Raw genomic sequence first — 14281 nt, 5'->3', positions numbered from 1 at the left:
ACAAACACACACACACACACACACACACACACACAGTAGGCTACTGTGCTATGGTCCACTCTCTCTGTCTCTAGCCCAGTCTCCCGTCTCTCTCCCTGCCTACCCTCTTTACCCGTCCCCCTCCACCACCACCACCCTGGCCGCTCTTGTCCCTGACGCTTGGGACTCCCCCATAGGGTGGGTGAGTGCTTTGCTCTCAAAAGGCATGATGCAGCAACTCTGGACCTCCGCCCAGAATACCTCCACTTTCCCTCCAAAAAAACCAAACACTGCCTCCTCCCTCCCTCCCTCCCTCCCCCACCCTCCTGTGCATCCACGGCGCCGCATCCTCTGTCGGCTGTATTTAGGTCATTTCATGGCAGTTTATCCGAATATAATAAAGGAACGTCTCCCTGAGCTAGATCCCAGTGGAGCGCGGGAGAGTGCTATTCTCTCCTTTTTGTGAGTGTTTCAGACATCACCGATGGCACTGAAAAGAGGATTTTAAAAAAGGAGAGAGAGAGAGGGAGAGAGATATATAGAAAACTACTAGTCCTAGTTAGGAGCATAATCCTGTCTGCTGCTTTCCAGTTATTCTGATGTTGTAGCGACGACATTTCTGCTGGGAAGAAAACATCCCAGTGGTCTCCCTTACCAGTAAGCACATCATGATATGACCACTGTAGATGCATGTCCTAACAGCAATAGTGTAGCGAACAGGACTGCACTTTGTGTGTGTGTGTGTGTGTGTGTGTGTGTGTGTGTGTGTGTGTGTGTGTGTGTGTGAGAGAGAGAGAGAAAGAGAGAGAGATAGAGGTAGAGTGTTTGTGTGTGTGTAATGTGGTGAGTCTGGAAACTCAATGAATAAGTTCAATTGTGACCCTGCGAGGGAGGAACGGAAAAACAAATTAGCCAGTCACGACGGGTTTCCTGACGAGCGGCCTGATCAATACACTGCTAACAAGCTCGGCCACAACAGCACACCAGTGCAATCCCGACCCAAGTGCATTAAATCAACTATTGTGCGTGCGCCTGGCAGATCTAAAGCACCCCATATTTTCATATTAAGAGCAGTACATGATTGAGAAGGCCAATTTCCCTTGCATATCCCTGCTTTAATTTGGGTGTGCGTCGTGTTGGCTCTCATCTCTTGCTGGCACAAAAGCAGTTTGACAAATGTGTCCTTGTGACTGTAGAGGGTTGTGGCAGGGCATGGGACAATGTGACAGAAATAGCGGTCTGCCAGTGTAATTTCCTTAGCTTGGGGAGAGTGATGGGCTGCCTTTTGCTAACTGTAGCAGAATGCACTCAGGCCCCCAAATGACTAGCCAGACAGCGTTTAAATACAGGACGCAAATGACAAAGTCAGATTATTATGAAAATGAACCGGCAGGAACTTTGTGCTGTTAATTACAGAAAGAGAGGACAAAGGAACAGCCACTTTCTAGAGGAGGGGAGATGTTTTTTTTAGGCACCTAGTCTAACCTTGCCCTGTACAAAATTGTCTGAAACACATCTATTATTAAACTCATCTCTGGCTTTGCCTGCTCGCACACTTTTTTTTTTAATAATCTTGTGGCATTTGATGGACATTTGAAGAATAGACTATTAGAAGGTGCCCTAAAAATGATCAGAATGATGATAAATTGACTGCCTTTGATAAGGAAACAAAAATGTTCATTATAATAAATTATTAGGCATGGCCCATAATAACTGGGGATGAGACTGAGGCGCCAAGCCGGGTGCGAGTAGAAAAACTCAGTCCTAAAATCTCATCCTCCGTTAGGGAGAGGGACAAGCCAAAGTGAAAAGCTTATTACCATGCCATCACTGGTTTATAGTCATGGCCCACACACACACACACACACACACACACACACACACACACACACACACACTCACTCACACATGCATACATACACATCCCTCTGTTTCTCGCCTATACATGCTGGTGCTGTGCGGAGACGTGCACACAAGCCGATTAATGCATCTGGGGGCCTAGTGACGTGCACAATGACACAGTGATTTGTTAGTGCCCCTTTTTTCTGTCCCTCCCATTGCCGCCTGTATTGTCTGTTGTCCTCTGGAACCCCACAGCTTTGCCATGAAGGTTATTTTGTCATTTTGTGTCGTTAAAGGGATCATTTCATGTTAAAAAAATAATAAGAATTAAGACATCACATCACGCAGCTATCTGGTAAACTGCACACAGGTTTTGACACGGCCGTGGGCGACACATTTACAGGTTTTGAACTGCAGGAGCTCGCTCTGTGTGCAGCTCTATTTTCCTGACCTTCAAACTCTTGTGCTGTTTCATCATGGCAGTGTGGAGATTTAAAAAGAAATATGTTAAATCCCCCGCATGGTCCTTTTGTTGTCTTTTGGCCAAGAAGTTCCCTCTTTCAAAATGTGCTTGCATGCTTGCAAGCGTTTCAATTTTCCACCTCCACAGACGCAGCGGTTTTATTATTGGAGGCTGAAATATTGCTTAGATTTCCAATGCAACCACTGAGCAAGGGATGTCGTGTGTGACCAGCATTGTTTTTTTTTTTAATGAGATTGCATAGTATGGCAACTGTAGCATGAAATATATAAAGCACTCTGAACTCAGCAACTAAAAGCTGTCAGACAGATGCTGGCTGATTCATTCTGTTTACATGCGTGCCACTGATGGCTGCTGGCACCCACGCCACCCAGGCATGGACTTGAAACGGAATGCTAGATCACGTGAAGGCCTGTTTCTGGAAGGTTCCACCGCCCCCCCCCCCCCTCATCCATCCTCCATCACCTGTTTCCTCGCGGCCACTCTTTGCCTCGCCGCTGTCCCTGTGGTCATCCAGTGAGGCGGCAACGGCCCCTTTTATCCCCGCCTGACCACCTGCTGTTTCTGCCACGCAGCCTTCCCCCTGCTGCAAAGCTAAACAGATGTGCTTTGCTCCATAGTTTCTTAGCCTCCTTCTTTGATATCTCTCTCCAGCCTGCCCACCTGAAAAGCTCATTTGCCTTCCATCTCGACCTGCCCCCCACCCCCACCCCTACCCTCATTCTGAACGCAGTCATCACAGACTTTCATTGTCTGCTTGTACCAATGGAATGGGTGTTTTTTTTTTCACCTTTTCACTCCCTTGAGTAATTTGAGGTGCTCGCAGAAACACAAACACATTTACGCTCTATAAATCGCACTGAAACCTGTCTTATTGAATTTTACCATCTGAATAAACAGACCAGGACCAAGCTTCTCTATAGTATTTGTTGCTGCCTCACATTTCAACTAAACGGCAGCAAATACTCTCACAGACATCCTTTCCCAGGCCAATACTGAATCAGTAAAACATTCAGATCATTATTATCATCAGCAGCAGCATCATAATGATATTCATAGAGTACTGAAATAGTCTAGCCTTGAGTCGGACTGTGAGTTGGAATTTTGAAGGTCGTCATAAAAGAGGTCACAGAAAATTTTAATGGAGTAAATGCAGTACTTTTTGCAGGTTTGTACTGATTGCAGTGAATGCAATGAAGGCTGGTCCTTTGCTAGTTATTGACTTGTAAGTGGTTTATAAGTGGTGTGAATAGCATATACAGTAGTAGTCCATATTTTGAAGGTTAAGTTAGATGAGAATGGTCATCAGAGAAATAGACAGAATGGACAGAAAATAGACAAACATTACTCAGTTGCTGTTGCCTTATGACAGGGCCCTTTTGACTGGACTGTCAGATTGTTAGTTGTCCCTTTTGATTGCATAGTAATTATAGAAGAGCACTTTAAATAAGACAAGATCATTAAAGTGCATTAAAGGCTGAAAGGTAACAGCTCAGAGCTGTTATTTTCTACAAAAATAATTCCTTGGGGTCAAAGCTGTACCAATGTACCAATTATCGGCTAATTTGTTGAAATGCCACATACAGTAAGAGAATCATTTGCCAAACACATCACTGATCTCACTGTTGGAGGTGCACTAAGCCGCCGCCGCGTACAGCATATGCAGTATTTTATTTGCTTTGACATCTGTAGTACACACAATTCCTTTGAAGCTCTTGAACTGATTCACTGACAGCCCTGTTTCCCCTGTGAAGCCTCAGAGATATCCCAGAGATAATGTGCTGCTTTAACCACACTAAAAGTACCTCACTAACTTCGAAGGCCATAGACCCAGAGCCTCTTCGCATACAGACATAATTAAATTGAGGATGGCGCATGCATACCTACGACTGTGCACATGTCCTAAAAAGAAAGGCCAGTCCTAAATCAATTCTGACACTTCATCTCATTGCCATTCGAATTGCGAAAAGTGCACGCATGCAAATTTTTCACCATTGTTTTCCGGGACTCGCTGATGAGCTGCACCACTCAAAAGCAGACAGTGCAGCAGCATTGAGGCCTTATGAATATGAATATGAAAGTGCTGTGCTTTAAGAGGAAAGGCGGGGGTAAAAATGTATGCAGTGTTTGTTTGGGTCAAGGTAGGCAACAGACCGTGTCTCAATGGTAGTATGAGTGAACATATGGAGAATCCTAGAGAGAGTTCCTTTTTACTAGCATACATCTGGCAACTCACAGTCTAAGCATTGAGTCAAGAAAACAGTGCCAGGAGGAGGGACAGAGGGGAGGCAGCTATAGAAATTGATTCCGAGAGCACTATCCGAAGCTATTAAATCCCTAACGTCTGGTGTGGCTTGGGGCAAAATTTCTTCCGAAAGGTACTTAGATTTTAAATTATTGACCAAAAAGTGTAGTTTTTTCCTCACAAGCACAGGCAATCATTGAGAGTGGAAGGTGTGTGTGTGTGTGTGTATGTGTGTGTGTGTGAGAGAGAGAGAGAGAGAGAGAGAGAGAGAGAGAGAAAGAGAGAGAGAGAGAGAGAGAATGTGTGTGTGTCTGTGTGTGTGTGTGTGTGTGTGTGTGTGTGTGTGTTGGGGGGATGTGATCTGCTCCTGTATTATAGGCTATTACTCACAGCAGGGGTTACTGTCTGAAGTGTCTAGTTTACCGTTCGGTGAAGTGTGTCTAGAGAAACAATCGGATGACTTTGTGTAAGTTAATCTCCTGCGGAATGTCTAGAAGGCAAAAAAAACCATGAAAACCATTGAAGCACAAACTGGAAGAGACCATACAAACCCAAGCCAAACGGACATTGTGTTTGTTGAACTAGGCTTCCTTTGTTCTGTAACACCGCTCACTCTGTGTCTCTGTTGTGCTTCCAAGCCTCTGGGTTTCATCGTGGCAACAGATGAAATCTTTGTCAGTTGCTTATGAAATTAGTCCATGTCGCTAGCTAAATCATCTCTCGTGCTATTTTCCCCGGCCCTTCATATTCACAATAAACGCACCAGATCCCCTGATGGAAATTTACCATATGTCGAGTGGAACCAAGTGAAGAAAATAGCTCTCTACAGCAGGCCTCTCCACCGCAGATCTAGAGGGCAGGGAAAAAAATAAAGGAGCGTTTGGTGCAGTTTTCTATCCCAGTGGGTCGTGCAGTAAAGTATGGCTCATTAGCACGATTAGAATTAACATAAATAACCTGCCCAGTTATGGAAGCGAGTTTCGGAGGAAGAGGAAAACGCAGGCGCATGGAAACTAGCTCACTAACTCGCTTCCTTTTGTCCGCAGTCGATTCGATCATTCATTAAACTAACACAAATTATCATTAGCCCAGAAGCATGGTGTTTACAACACGACAGGCACATGTTCAAGCTCATTATTCATCTTCATTTCAACCACTCAAACCGTCTTAACCCCGGCAAGCTGGGAGTCGAGTGATAGCGTTGCGTTATGACATTCTACCGCATAAATGTATAAAATCCAGCACGGGGGCTCTCAGGTGGTATAGCCGTTTCCTCTCCAGCTGCCCTCACCGAGACCATGTAACTCACACCCACTTTGCGATACATTAATTATGAGCCAGTTTGCCTCAAGAGGGGAAGAGAAAAAGCCTTGATGTTGGTCGCGCAATTTCCCCCCCACTTTTCTTCTGACTTGGTTGGCCAAGGCGGAGGAGCCGGGGGGGCTGGGGTGCTGGCTGGCTGGTTGGGCTGGAAGCGTTCTGAAGGGCCATCCTCCTGCTGTCTCCCCTCTGAAGCAAGGAGGCCCTTTGAGGACTGGCATTTTGAAGTGGAGGATGGACACGGCAGGAGGCCCGAATGCAAATTGTGCTTTTAGGGAGCATCAGGTGACAGGCGCGGATGAGTTTTGTCACAGCCGTTGTGATTAACATTTCTTCTTCTTCTTTTTTTTCGTTTCTCTTCCACTTCGTCTTCGTCTCTTTCTCTTCCTCATTGTCTTCCTCTTTTTTCTTCTTTTTATTTTATTCTTGTCTCAGACTTTTGCATAATATGTGCTTAACACTGCTCAAGCTGCCATGCAGTTCTCATCACCTTTTTATACCAACTGTCAAATATATTGACAATGGAAATGATAGCCGAGGTGGCCAGGCATTAAATGGAAGGCTATCATGAGCATTTGCAGTCAGAATTTAATTGCCACTGTCAATCTCTGTCAGGATTGTGTGTGTGTATGTGAGGTGGGGATGGGATGGGAAGGACGGTGGACAGGGTATGTGTGTTTGCATTTGTGAGTGTGTTTATGCGTGTGTGTTTGTGCATGTGTATGTGTGTGTGTGTGTGTTTGTGTGTGTTCATAAGTGTTTGTGTATGCGTGTGTGTTTGGGCATGTGTGTGTGTGTATGTGTGTGTGTGTACGTGTGTGTGTGTTTGTGTGTGTTCGTGTGTGTTTGTGTATGTGTTTGTGTGTGTGTGTGTGTGTGTGTGTGTGTGTGTGTGTGTGTGTGTGTGTGTGTGTGTGTGTGTGTGTCTGTGAACCATGCCAATCACCAATCACTGCATACAGCATCTGCTCCACCAAGGAAGCCTCATCACTCCATCATCTCCAGCCTCATGGCTCATTTGCATATACGTTGAGGGCTCAATAATGGGGTAGAGTGCAGTACTCTAAAATCATGAAAACCAGATCTCAAGGACATTCGTCTCTCTCTCTCTCTCTCTCTCTCTCTCTCTCTCTCTCTATCACCTTCACTGTGTTCCCTTGAGTATAACCTCCTGAAGTTATGCCTGCGATGAGGTTAGAGACTGTTTTGTAATGAGATCAGAGCTGTTTGGAGATAAGCAGTCCAAGACCTGTGCACTGGCTTTACCATTTCTCTCTGCCCACATTGATATCTTTAAGCATCAGTCCCATCACTCAGTCCTGAGCGTGAACAGAGCGGAACACAGTGAGCTGCGGGGAGAGTCAAACCAAAAAGTTGGTTTGACTTGAAACAAGACAAACGGCAGCCTTGGAGTGCTGCTTGTACGGCAATGAACGACAAATTTCCCCACTTTGTGACAACGATAATGGTATAGCCAAAATGTGTTTTTTCTTTTTTTTCACACTCTGAAACATCATTAGAGGGGATTTCAGACAGGCTCAGACTGTTCCAAGCTAGTTGTGTTCAGATGAGACAAAACCCCCTTTTTTGTTTTTAAATATTTTTTAAGGACTTAAAACACTGACTGTGTATGCAGCTGTGTTCATTTGGCAGGTGGCCCGTCTTGCTATGGAGCAACATCAGCTGGCAGGACTATAAGGACTCGAGTGTCTGACAGGGGTCCTAGGTACTGGACTTCTACTCCGGGACTGCGCGAGCACCCTCCAGCTGACCTTGAAAAAAGTTTGAGGGAAAGTGGAGTGAATTGCCTCGGATATAACAACCTGGATGCTCATTGTGTGAAGCAGTTCAACATCTCCACAGCATTCTTTGTTTCATCTATCCCAACTAGGAAGACTGAAGCACAAGACATTATTTCAAATGGTTTGAATGCAGCAGGGTACCCAGGTTGGGTGGTACGTGAGTAGCATAGCAATTGCTCTGTGCTTATTTCGAGGCAGGATGGAAAAAGAATGACATTTCTTCATACTCTGAATAGATTTTGACCTGCTCAGCTTGTGAGCTGAACAGGCACTGGGTAACTGACACGGCAGCAGTAGCAGCAGCATCACCAACACCCATCCTCCCAGACTTCTCAGTGTATTATAAATTAGTCATTAAGGGAGCTTGAATATGGAAAGATGCACGAAGACTCTTGCACTGATTGCTGCGATGATGATTAAATGCTAAATGCCCCCCCCCTCTCTCTCTCTTTCTCTTTCTCTCGTTCTGTCTGTCTCTCAGCCTAAAGAATCAGTCGTGTGTCCAGTGAATCTAGACGAGAACCCACGATTGGATTGATGTCAGACAAGCTGTGGTCGGCTTGCCCTGCTGTTCCTGCCTCTTCCCGTACCTCTGTTCTTTTCATCTGTTCACTCTCTCTTTCTCTCTCTGTCTGTCTCTCTCACACACACACACACAAACACTATCTCACTCACTACAAACACACAGACAAACAGACAGACACACACACACACTCACACACACACACACACACACACACACACACACCAGTACAGAGAATGGACAGACTCTCATTTCCATTTAATCAGCTCTCTTCGCTCGCTACAGCCCCCTCGACTCGTGATGCCGTCTTCATTACGACTCCTAGATACTCAGCAATATGTTCATTGCCCTGCAGTCTATAGGCTAAATTATGGAAAGGGCATGCAAGACTACCTAAATGTCGCTGTAAGGGTGAAATGAAAAATGTAACGGTAACTTCATTCCAATCTTTCACTCCACAGTCATTCACGATTTTTCATACATCCATTCTGTTGCTCTCAAATGGTTTTACAAATATGTGTATATATCGTCGTGTTTCAAACTTTTCAAATTTCACTGTTTTGTTTCTTTTTTGCTGAGTTACCATCTTAACCACACAAAGATACAGTAGCATTTAAACCACCACTTCCACCTTCAAGTTCTTTGTCTTCTATTTGGACACAGTCTTTTTGATTTATGGAGCTAAATGTCTGCGTAAAGATGTGCTACAGGGTATTGCAGATTGCTCTTTTGAGACAGATACGAATTACTGCACTCAATGGCGATAATTGCTATTTGGGCAGTAATAATTGATTTCTGATGGAATAATATTTCAGCTCAGTTCAGCGGCTAGAAGAGTGTGACAAAACTGCAAATTGCAAGGCACTCCCAAATGCAAAATAACAGAGCTGGGAGATGAGAAGATGAAAGCAGCTTGACTGTGGGTTGGGTTCTCTTTTTCTTTTTTCCTTATTTTTTTCTTGGGGGTGGGGGTTGCATTTCATCTAAGGGATCTTGTTTTCCTGCTCCTTGATCTTGGACCAACAGACCAACAAAATCTACAGTGACTAATGACTTTAGGTTGCACTCACCATCCGCTGTTTGTCTCAGGGAGGTTCCTATGGTTAACAAGGGCATTTTCTTTGCTGACTCGAAAATTCACATGCAGCGCTTGTTTGACTTCTAAAGAGCTGTAGTCAGATTCAAGCAAAGCCTGAAGTGAAAACCAAAACCAAATGTGTTGCAATGCCCCTGCAAGTGAATTGTACCTGTAAGAAGAAGTTAATTAAAATGCATTTGTCAAACATATAGTTCTTAGAGCCACTACTGTCGCTAAATGGTATCACTGTAATAAATGTGATGTCTTTTACCATGAGGTCCAGGCACGTGGAGTAGAAATGAAACTATTAATGGTTGTTTTAATAGTGGTTTGTATGTGAAGAGAAGTATCAGAGTATTTATGTTTGCAAATGAAGATATATATATATATATATATATATACTGTACTTAGAGGAGATATTTATTTATTTTGTTGGATTCACATAAAAGTTACAGGTAGCAACTGCCTTTTCATGTGTACTATATTTGCGATATGGTGTGATTTTAATTCAGATTTATTTATTTGTTTCTATGTTTGGGAAGATATCACACACTACGATGGGCATTGTCTTTTTTATGTTTCTTCCCTAGCTTTAAAGGACTTGTTTTCCTAAGCATCAATCTGGTGTGTTTATAGGCGACAGAGAGCGAAATAGGTTCATCTACAGTCATCCATTCCAATCCCTGATCAACTGAAAACCAACTGAGCCTCGGACCACCCAGAGCCAGGGACCTTTTCTGATGGCCTCAGTCAAAAACTCAATGTATATACTGTTTTTAAAAAGTACTCTGTGCACGAATCAGTTTGTTGATGTACTGCAACTGTCAATTCATTGTATGACTTTTACTACATGAAGGGCCAAATTCTGAGAGGTGTATTCTCACACACAAATGTATATGTACTGGCCAGGCCAAAACACAGGAAAGAAGGGGGAAACTATTCAATTTCAAATGAATTCACATGTGTCTCACATTTTTAGTGACCTTATTTTTTGGTGTGAAGCATTTTCTCTGTGACTTGGCCAGTTTTTTTTTTTTTTTTACTTCATTTGTCGTTAGCATCGCAATGGTAATAGCGAGTTTCTCCAATGACGCAGAGGAAGACCATCCCTCATGCCTTCCCCCCTCTTCTTTGTGCTCTGGGTTATGTCTAATGTGTCTTCTGGAAAAATAAAAGACATTTGCAACCCTCCCTTCTGCCACTCCCAGTGACTTTCCTTGTGCTGAAAGAACTTAAATTGCATGCTGTCCTTTTAACTCCACTGAGTGCTTGCCACTTATTTCAGTGTCTCTTTTAATGTCTCTTCATCTTTGCTGAGTATAAAGCTTCTCAATTAGTCAAAGTCTAATGTGCTCGACAACAGGTATAGCCCAAAGGCAACATCAGTACCCGGCTTGACTCCTAAAGCTAAAGCATCAACCCCACTGACAAATAGAGTTCCCATCCTGCTTGTGCGGTAGAAAAGGCGAAAGTACACGACGGAGCAACACCACTTAAAAAGTGCACCGCAGTCCCTCCAGACGTCAAAGAGCTATTTATTTGATAATGAACTTCTCTAATGAAATTTTCTCGCGCCGCATGGCTTTCTGCATCCTGACCCATCGAGATAGATCGTTCTAATTAACTGATCTCGACGACGGCACCTCGTCGGGAGGGCAAAGTCATTAATTCACTCATTTCAAATTTAAATAATGGAATGGAAGTGGGCGAGGGGCGTCCAAATGAGATTTCTCATGTGTGGGAGTAGACGTGTGATGAAGCGCATGTGTGCATTACATGAGCCGTGATTGACCTTAAAGGGGTCATTGAAGACTAATAAGATATATATATATATATATATATATATATACACTGTATATATAATTGTATGCCGATTTAGAATCCAAGTCAAACTCATCCATTATAGTTACACTTTCACCCAGTGACATGTTCATGAACTGAGTGCCGATTACAATATGTTTGCACCATCTGTGTCAAAGGCCTACTGTAGCCTAGCCTGGTCCTACCAGACTCTCGTACTATACATTACTGTACATAATGTACAGAGAGTCTGGTCACTTTCCATCGCCAAGCGTTAACTTCCTTGAAGGCGAGTACTCTGTTGAAGTTTAAAACTATTGGATCTGCCCAGAGCCACTTTGGATCTGCCATAATCAATCGCTAACGTTTGGTCATGTATGACATGGTGAAACTAGCGCACAACCTCAACGTCATCGTTCTCAGCCACCCCTTCTGTTCGCTGATTGAACAGGAAAAATTTGGCCTGACAAAACCCGCGAATATACCGAAATCCCAGACGACGTACTGAAGGTAAATGAAAATTGAGCGGAAGTACGTAGGAGGGCGGAGCCAGGCTAACTGTTGCCTTCACTAATTATAATTTGCATGTGTATCTTCATATTTGCACGTAACAGGAACATTACCAATATCTCGCTTGGATGGTTTGTTAAGTTATCTAATTGAAATGCTTAATATCACAAATCATTACCTCTGTTAAAGTTCCTCTTCATTCAAAATATCGGTTAAAAACTTAAAGATGTGAATTGTGTGTATTGTAATAATATATCTGCTATGGTCGTTCAACAGTGATAAGGTTTATCTTATTTAGGTACAGTATGCCACAACGAGTGTTGAGGGTTAGTGAACTACATAAAACTAGTAGTTTAAACACATGGAAGTTCAGCTACACTCATATTTGCAGTGAGTATAGTCGTTGTGCCCATTGAGTTACTTATCCATGAGATTATGCAGGATTATGCCAAAACTGCCTGGCCAATTTTCATGCAATTTGATGAAGCGGTGTAACGTGAGCCAAGGACGAGCCTGTTAAATTTTGGGGTGGACTAGAGTCATGGGTTGGATTCACAAATTATTCTTGATCTTCAGTAGAGTTGCCAGATAGGGCATTTGGCCTTGGCAGAGGTCTGCACTCTTTGTACCCCACCTACAGTAGTTAATTTTGTATCACATGCATATTGTCAGTTTGATCTTTCTCTTTCTGCTAATAGTTTGTACTACTTTTGCTTCTGACTAACTTTAGTTTACCAAACTAGATTTCTCCCTTGGGTAGCTTTAATGCAACTTTTTAACCTCAAAAGGGACATCGTACCTTCTAAAACACCTTCGGTATGATCTTTGTGTATATTTACAAGAAGCCAAGGAAAGATTCAGGCATAACAGGAGAAGTGTGCCCATGACGATGAGGTGCAACCTTGAGTGGGTGAACCGTGGCAAAGTGATTAAATGTGCCGCACGGACACGTCGTGGGCAAAACGGCTCCCCCAGCCATGCAGCACAGTCTCTCATTGTTTCCCAAGCTGTTTGTTTTGCCAAGATGGCGCAGCATGAGGATCGCCTTGTGCATCTCCCTCCCTTTTGTGTACAAACACGGCACAGAGCAAAGGGCCGTAGGCTGGAAGTGTGAACATCAGAGCTACGAAGTGTGTGTGTGTGTGGGGGGGGGGGGGGGGTTCTGGCCCGTACGGAGCCCTCTCTGAGATGATGAATCAGTGAGTTATTGGGGGTTGTTTTAATTATTTAGTTATTTGTGTGTGTCGTAGAGAGGTGAAAATCTCACCACACGCCTCCTCGCCTCCTCACTCACCACAGCATGAAATCTCTCTCTCTCTCTCAAGGACACGAAATGAGAGAGAGAGAGAATGATTTTGTGAGGAAATGAAAATGTAAACACTCAGAGGAGGGGAAAGTCCAAAGGCTTTGTCTCAGATTCTTGCAGAAGCGCACGCTAAATCCAACAGTAGCCCATAAAGATGCAGTCATCCATAGCCTCTAAGTAAGAACTGGAATTAGGGCCTTCTTTTCCATAGCAGGACGAATTAGAGAGCCGACGTGAAAAAGCCAGGCAGAGCTTCTTGATGAAAGCCCATTTGTCTAATGCTACACTTCTAGCATGCATTTTCCATTTGGGTTTGGGGATGTTGTACAGTGAAATACATAATAAAGGCACTCTGGAAAACACAGAATAAATTAAATATTCATAATCACTGTGTGATTCAAGAGAGCTCCTCTCACTTCTGGCTTTGAACAGACGAAAGGGAGGAATGATAATTTATTCTGCTAAGAGAGCGTTACCCATCAAAAACATCCGCTTGCGTTGTGTCCGCTTTTTTAAGATGTGTTTTTGCTTTGCACTGAACTTCCAGTCACCCCCCTCTGCAAATGCTGCAGGGTCATGCTACACCGTGAACAAGCTTACATTGGAGGGTGTAACAGTACGGGCGTTAACATTTTTCCCAGTGTATGTGAATGGGCAGTTTTACACAAACCCCAGAGAGCTTTGGCGAGGTGAAGCAGATAATAGACAGTAAAGATGAACTTGGATTAGCTAATAAAATATGACAAAATTGCAAGTGAAGTGTGTCCACAAAGGGGGAAAAGAGAGTTCTGATAGTATATTTTTTACTACCATATTTCTCTGGAGACTCAATCAGGACGATGCAAGTCAGTATCCAGGCTTTATTCTTTTCAATGAGGGGCCTAGTGCCCCTCAAGGGAGAAAAGTACATGTTTGTGTCACCCCATCATGGGTTTCACCAGATTCTCAATATTCTCTTCTAACTTCTCTGACTAACAGAGACCATATTTAAAGTTACACACAAAGAAGGAGTGACCTCTAGGTCCAACCCAGTTTGAATATGCAATAGAAAGGGAGGATGAGGATTAGGCCTTCATCAGGTCTGGTCAGCTTCTATTATCTTTTAATTAAAACTACCCCCTTTCCTGGGAAGTCCTTCAGAGGCTTGGACACATGCTGTTCTACAAACATTCACACCTTGGTGATGGGCAAAAGGCATAAACAATGGATACACTGCATACAGACCAAAGACACACACACAGGGTACACATGGGTACACAATCACAAATGACCATAAGAACTATACAGTCTTCAAGTCATAAAGACTTGAATCATTAAACCATTCACATAAAATATGAATACAAAATATTCCCTTCAATTCCCCCTTTTCAAGTCCTTAAAGACTTGAACATCTAA

General features: G+C 43.5%; 1 protein-coding gene across 1 annotated transcript in view; it reads left to right on the top strand.

Moving 5' to 3' along the window:
• The window catches only part of zmat4a (zinc finger, matrin-type 4a), a 75263-nt gene extending 67085 nt beyond the window's left edge, over positions 1-8178 (top strand). The window contains exon 7 of the mRNA XM_076270312.1: positions 8151-8178. Coding sequence (XP_076126427.1) covers positions 8151-8178 — 28 coding nt within the window. The remainder of the gene's footprint in view (positions 1-8150) is intronic.
• Positions 8179-14281: the final 6103 nt, after the last annotated feature.

This window comes from Alosa pseudoharengus, unplaced genomic scaffold (assembly GCF_046254945.1).
Source record: "Alosa pseudoharengus isolate Yale_2024_CS ecotype anadromous, Long Island Sound unplaced genomic scaffold, YU_APseudo_1.1 YU_APseudo_1.1_scf_6, whole genome shotgun sequence".
In the NCBI taxonomy this organism is placed as follows: domain Eukaryota; kingdom Metazoa; phylum Chordata; class Actinopteri; order Clupeiformes; family Clupeidae; genus Alosa; species Alosa pseudoharengus.
This window is presented reverse-complemented; position numbering and strand designations above follow the sequence as displayed.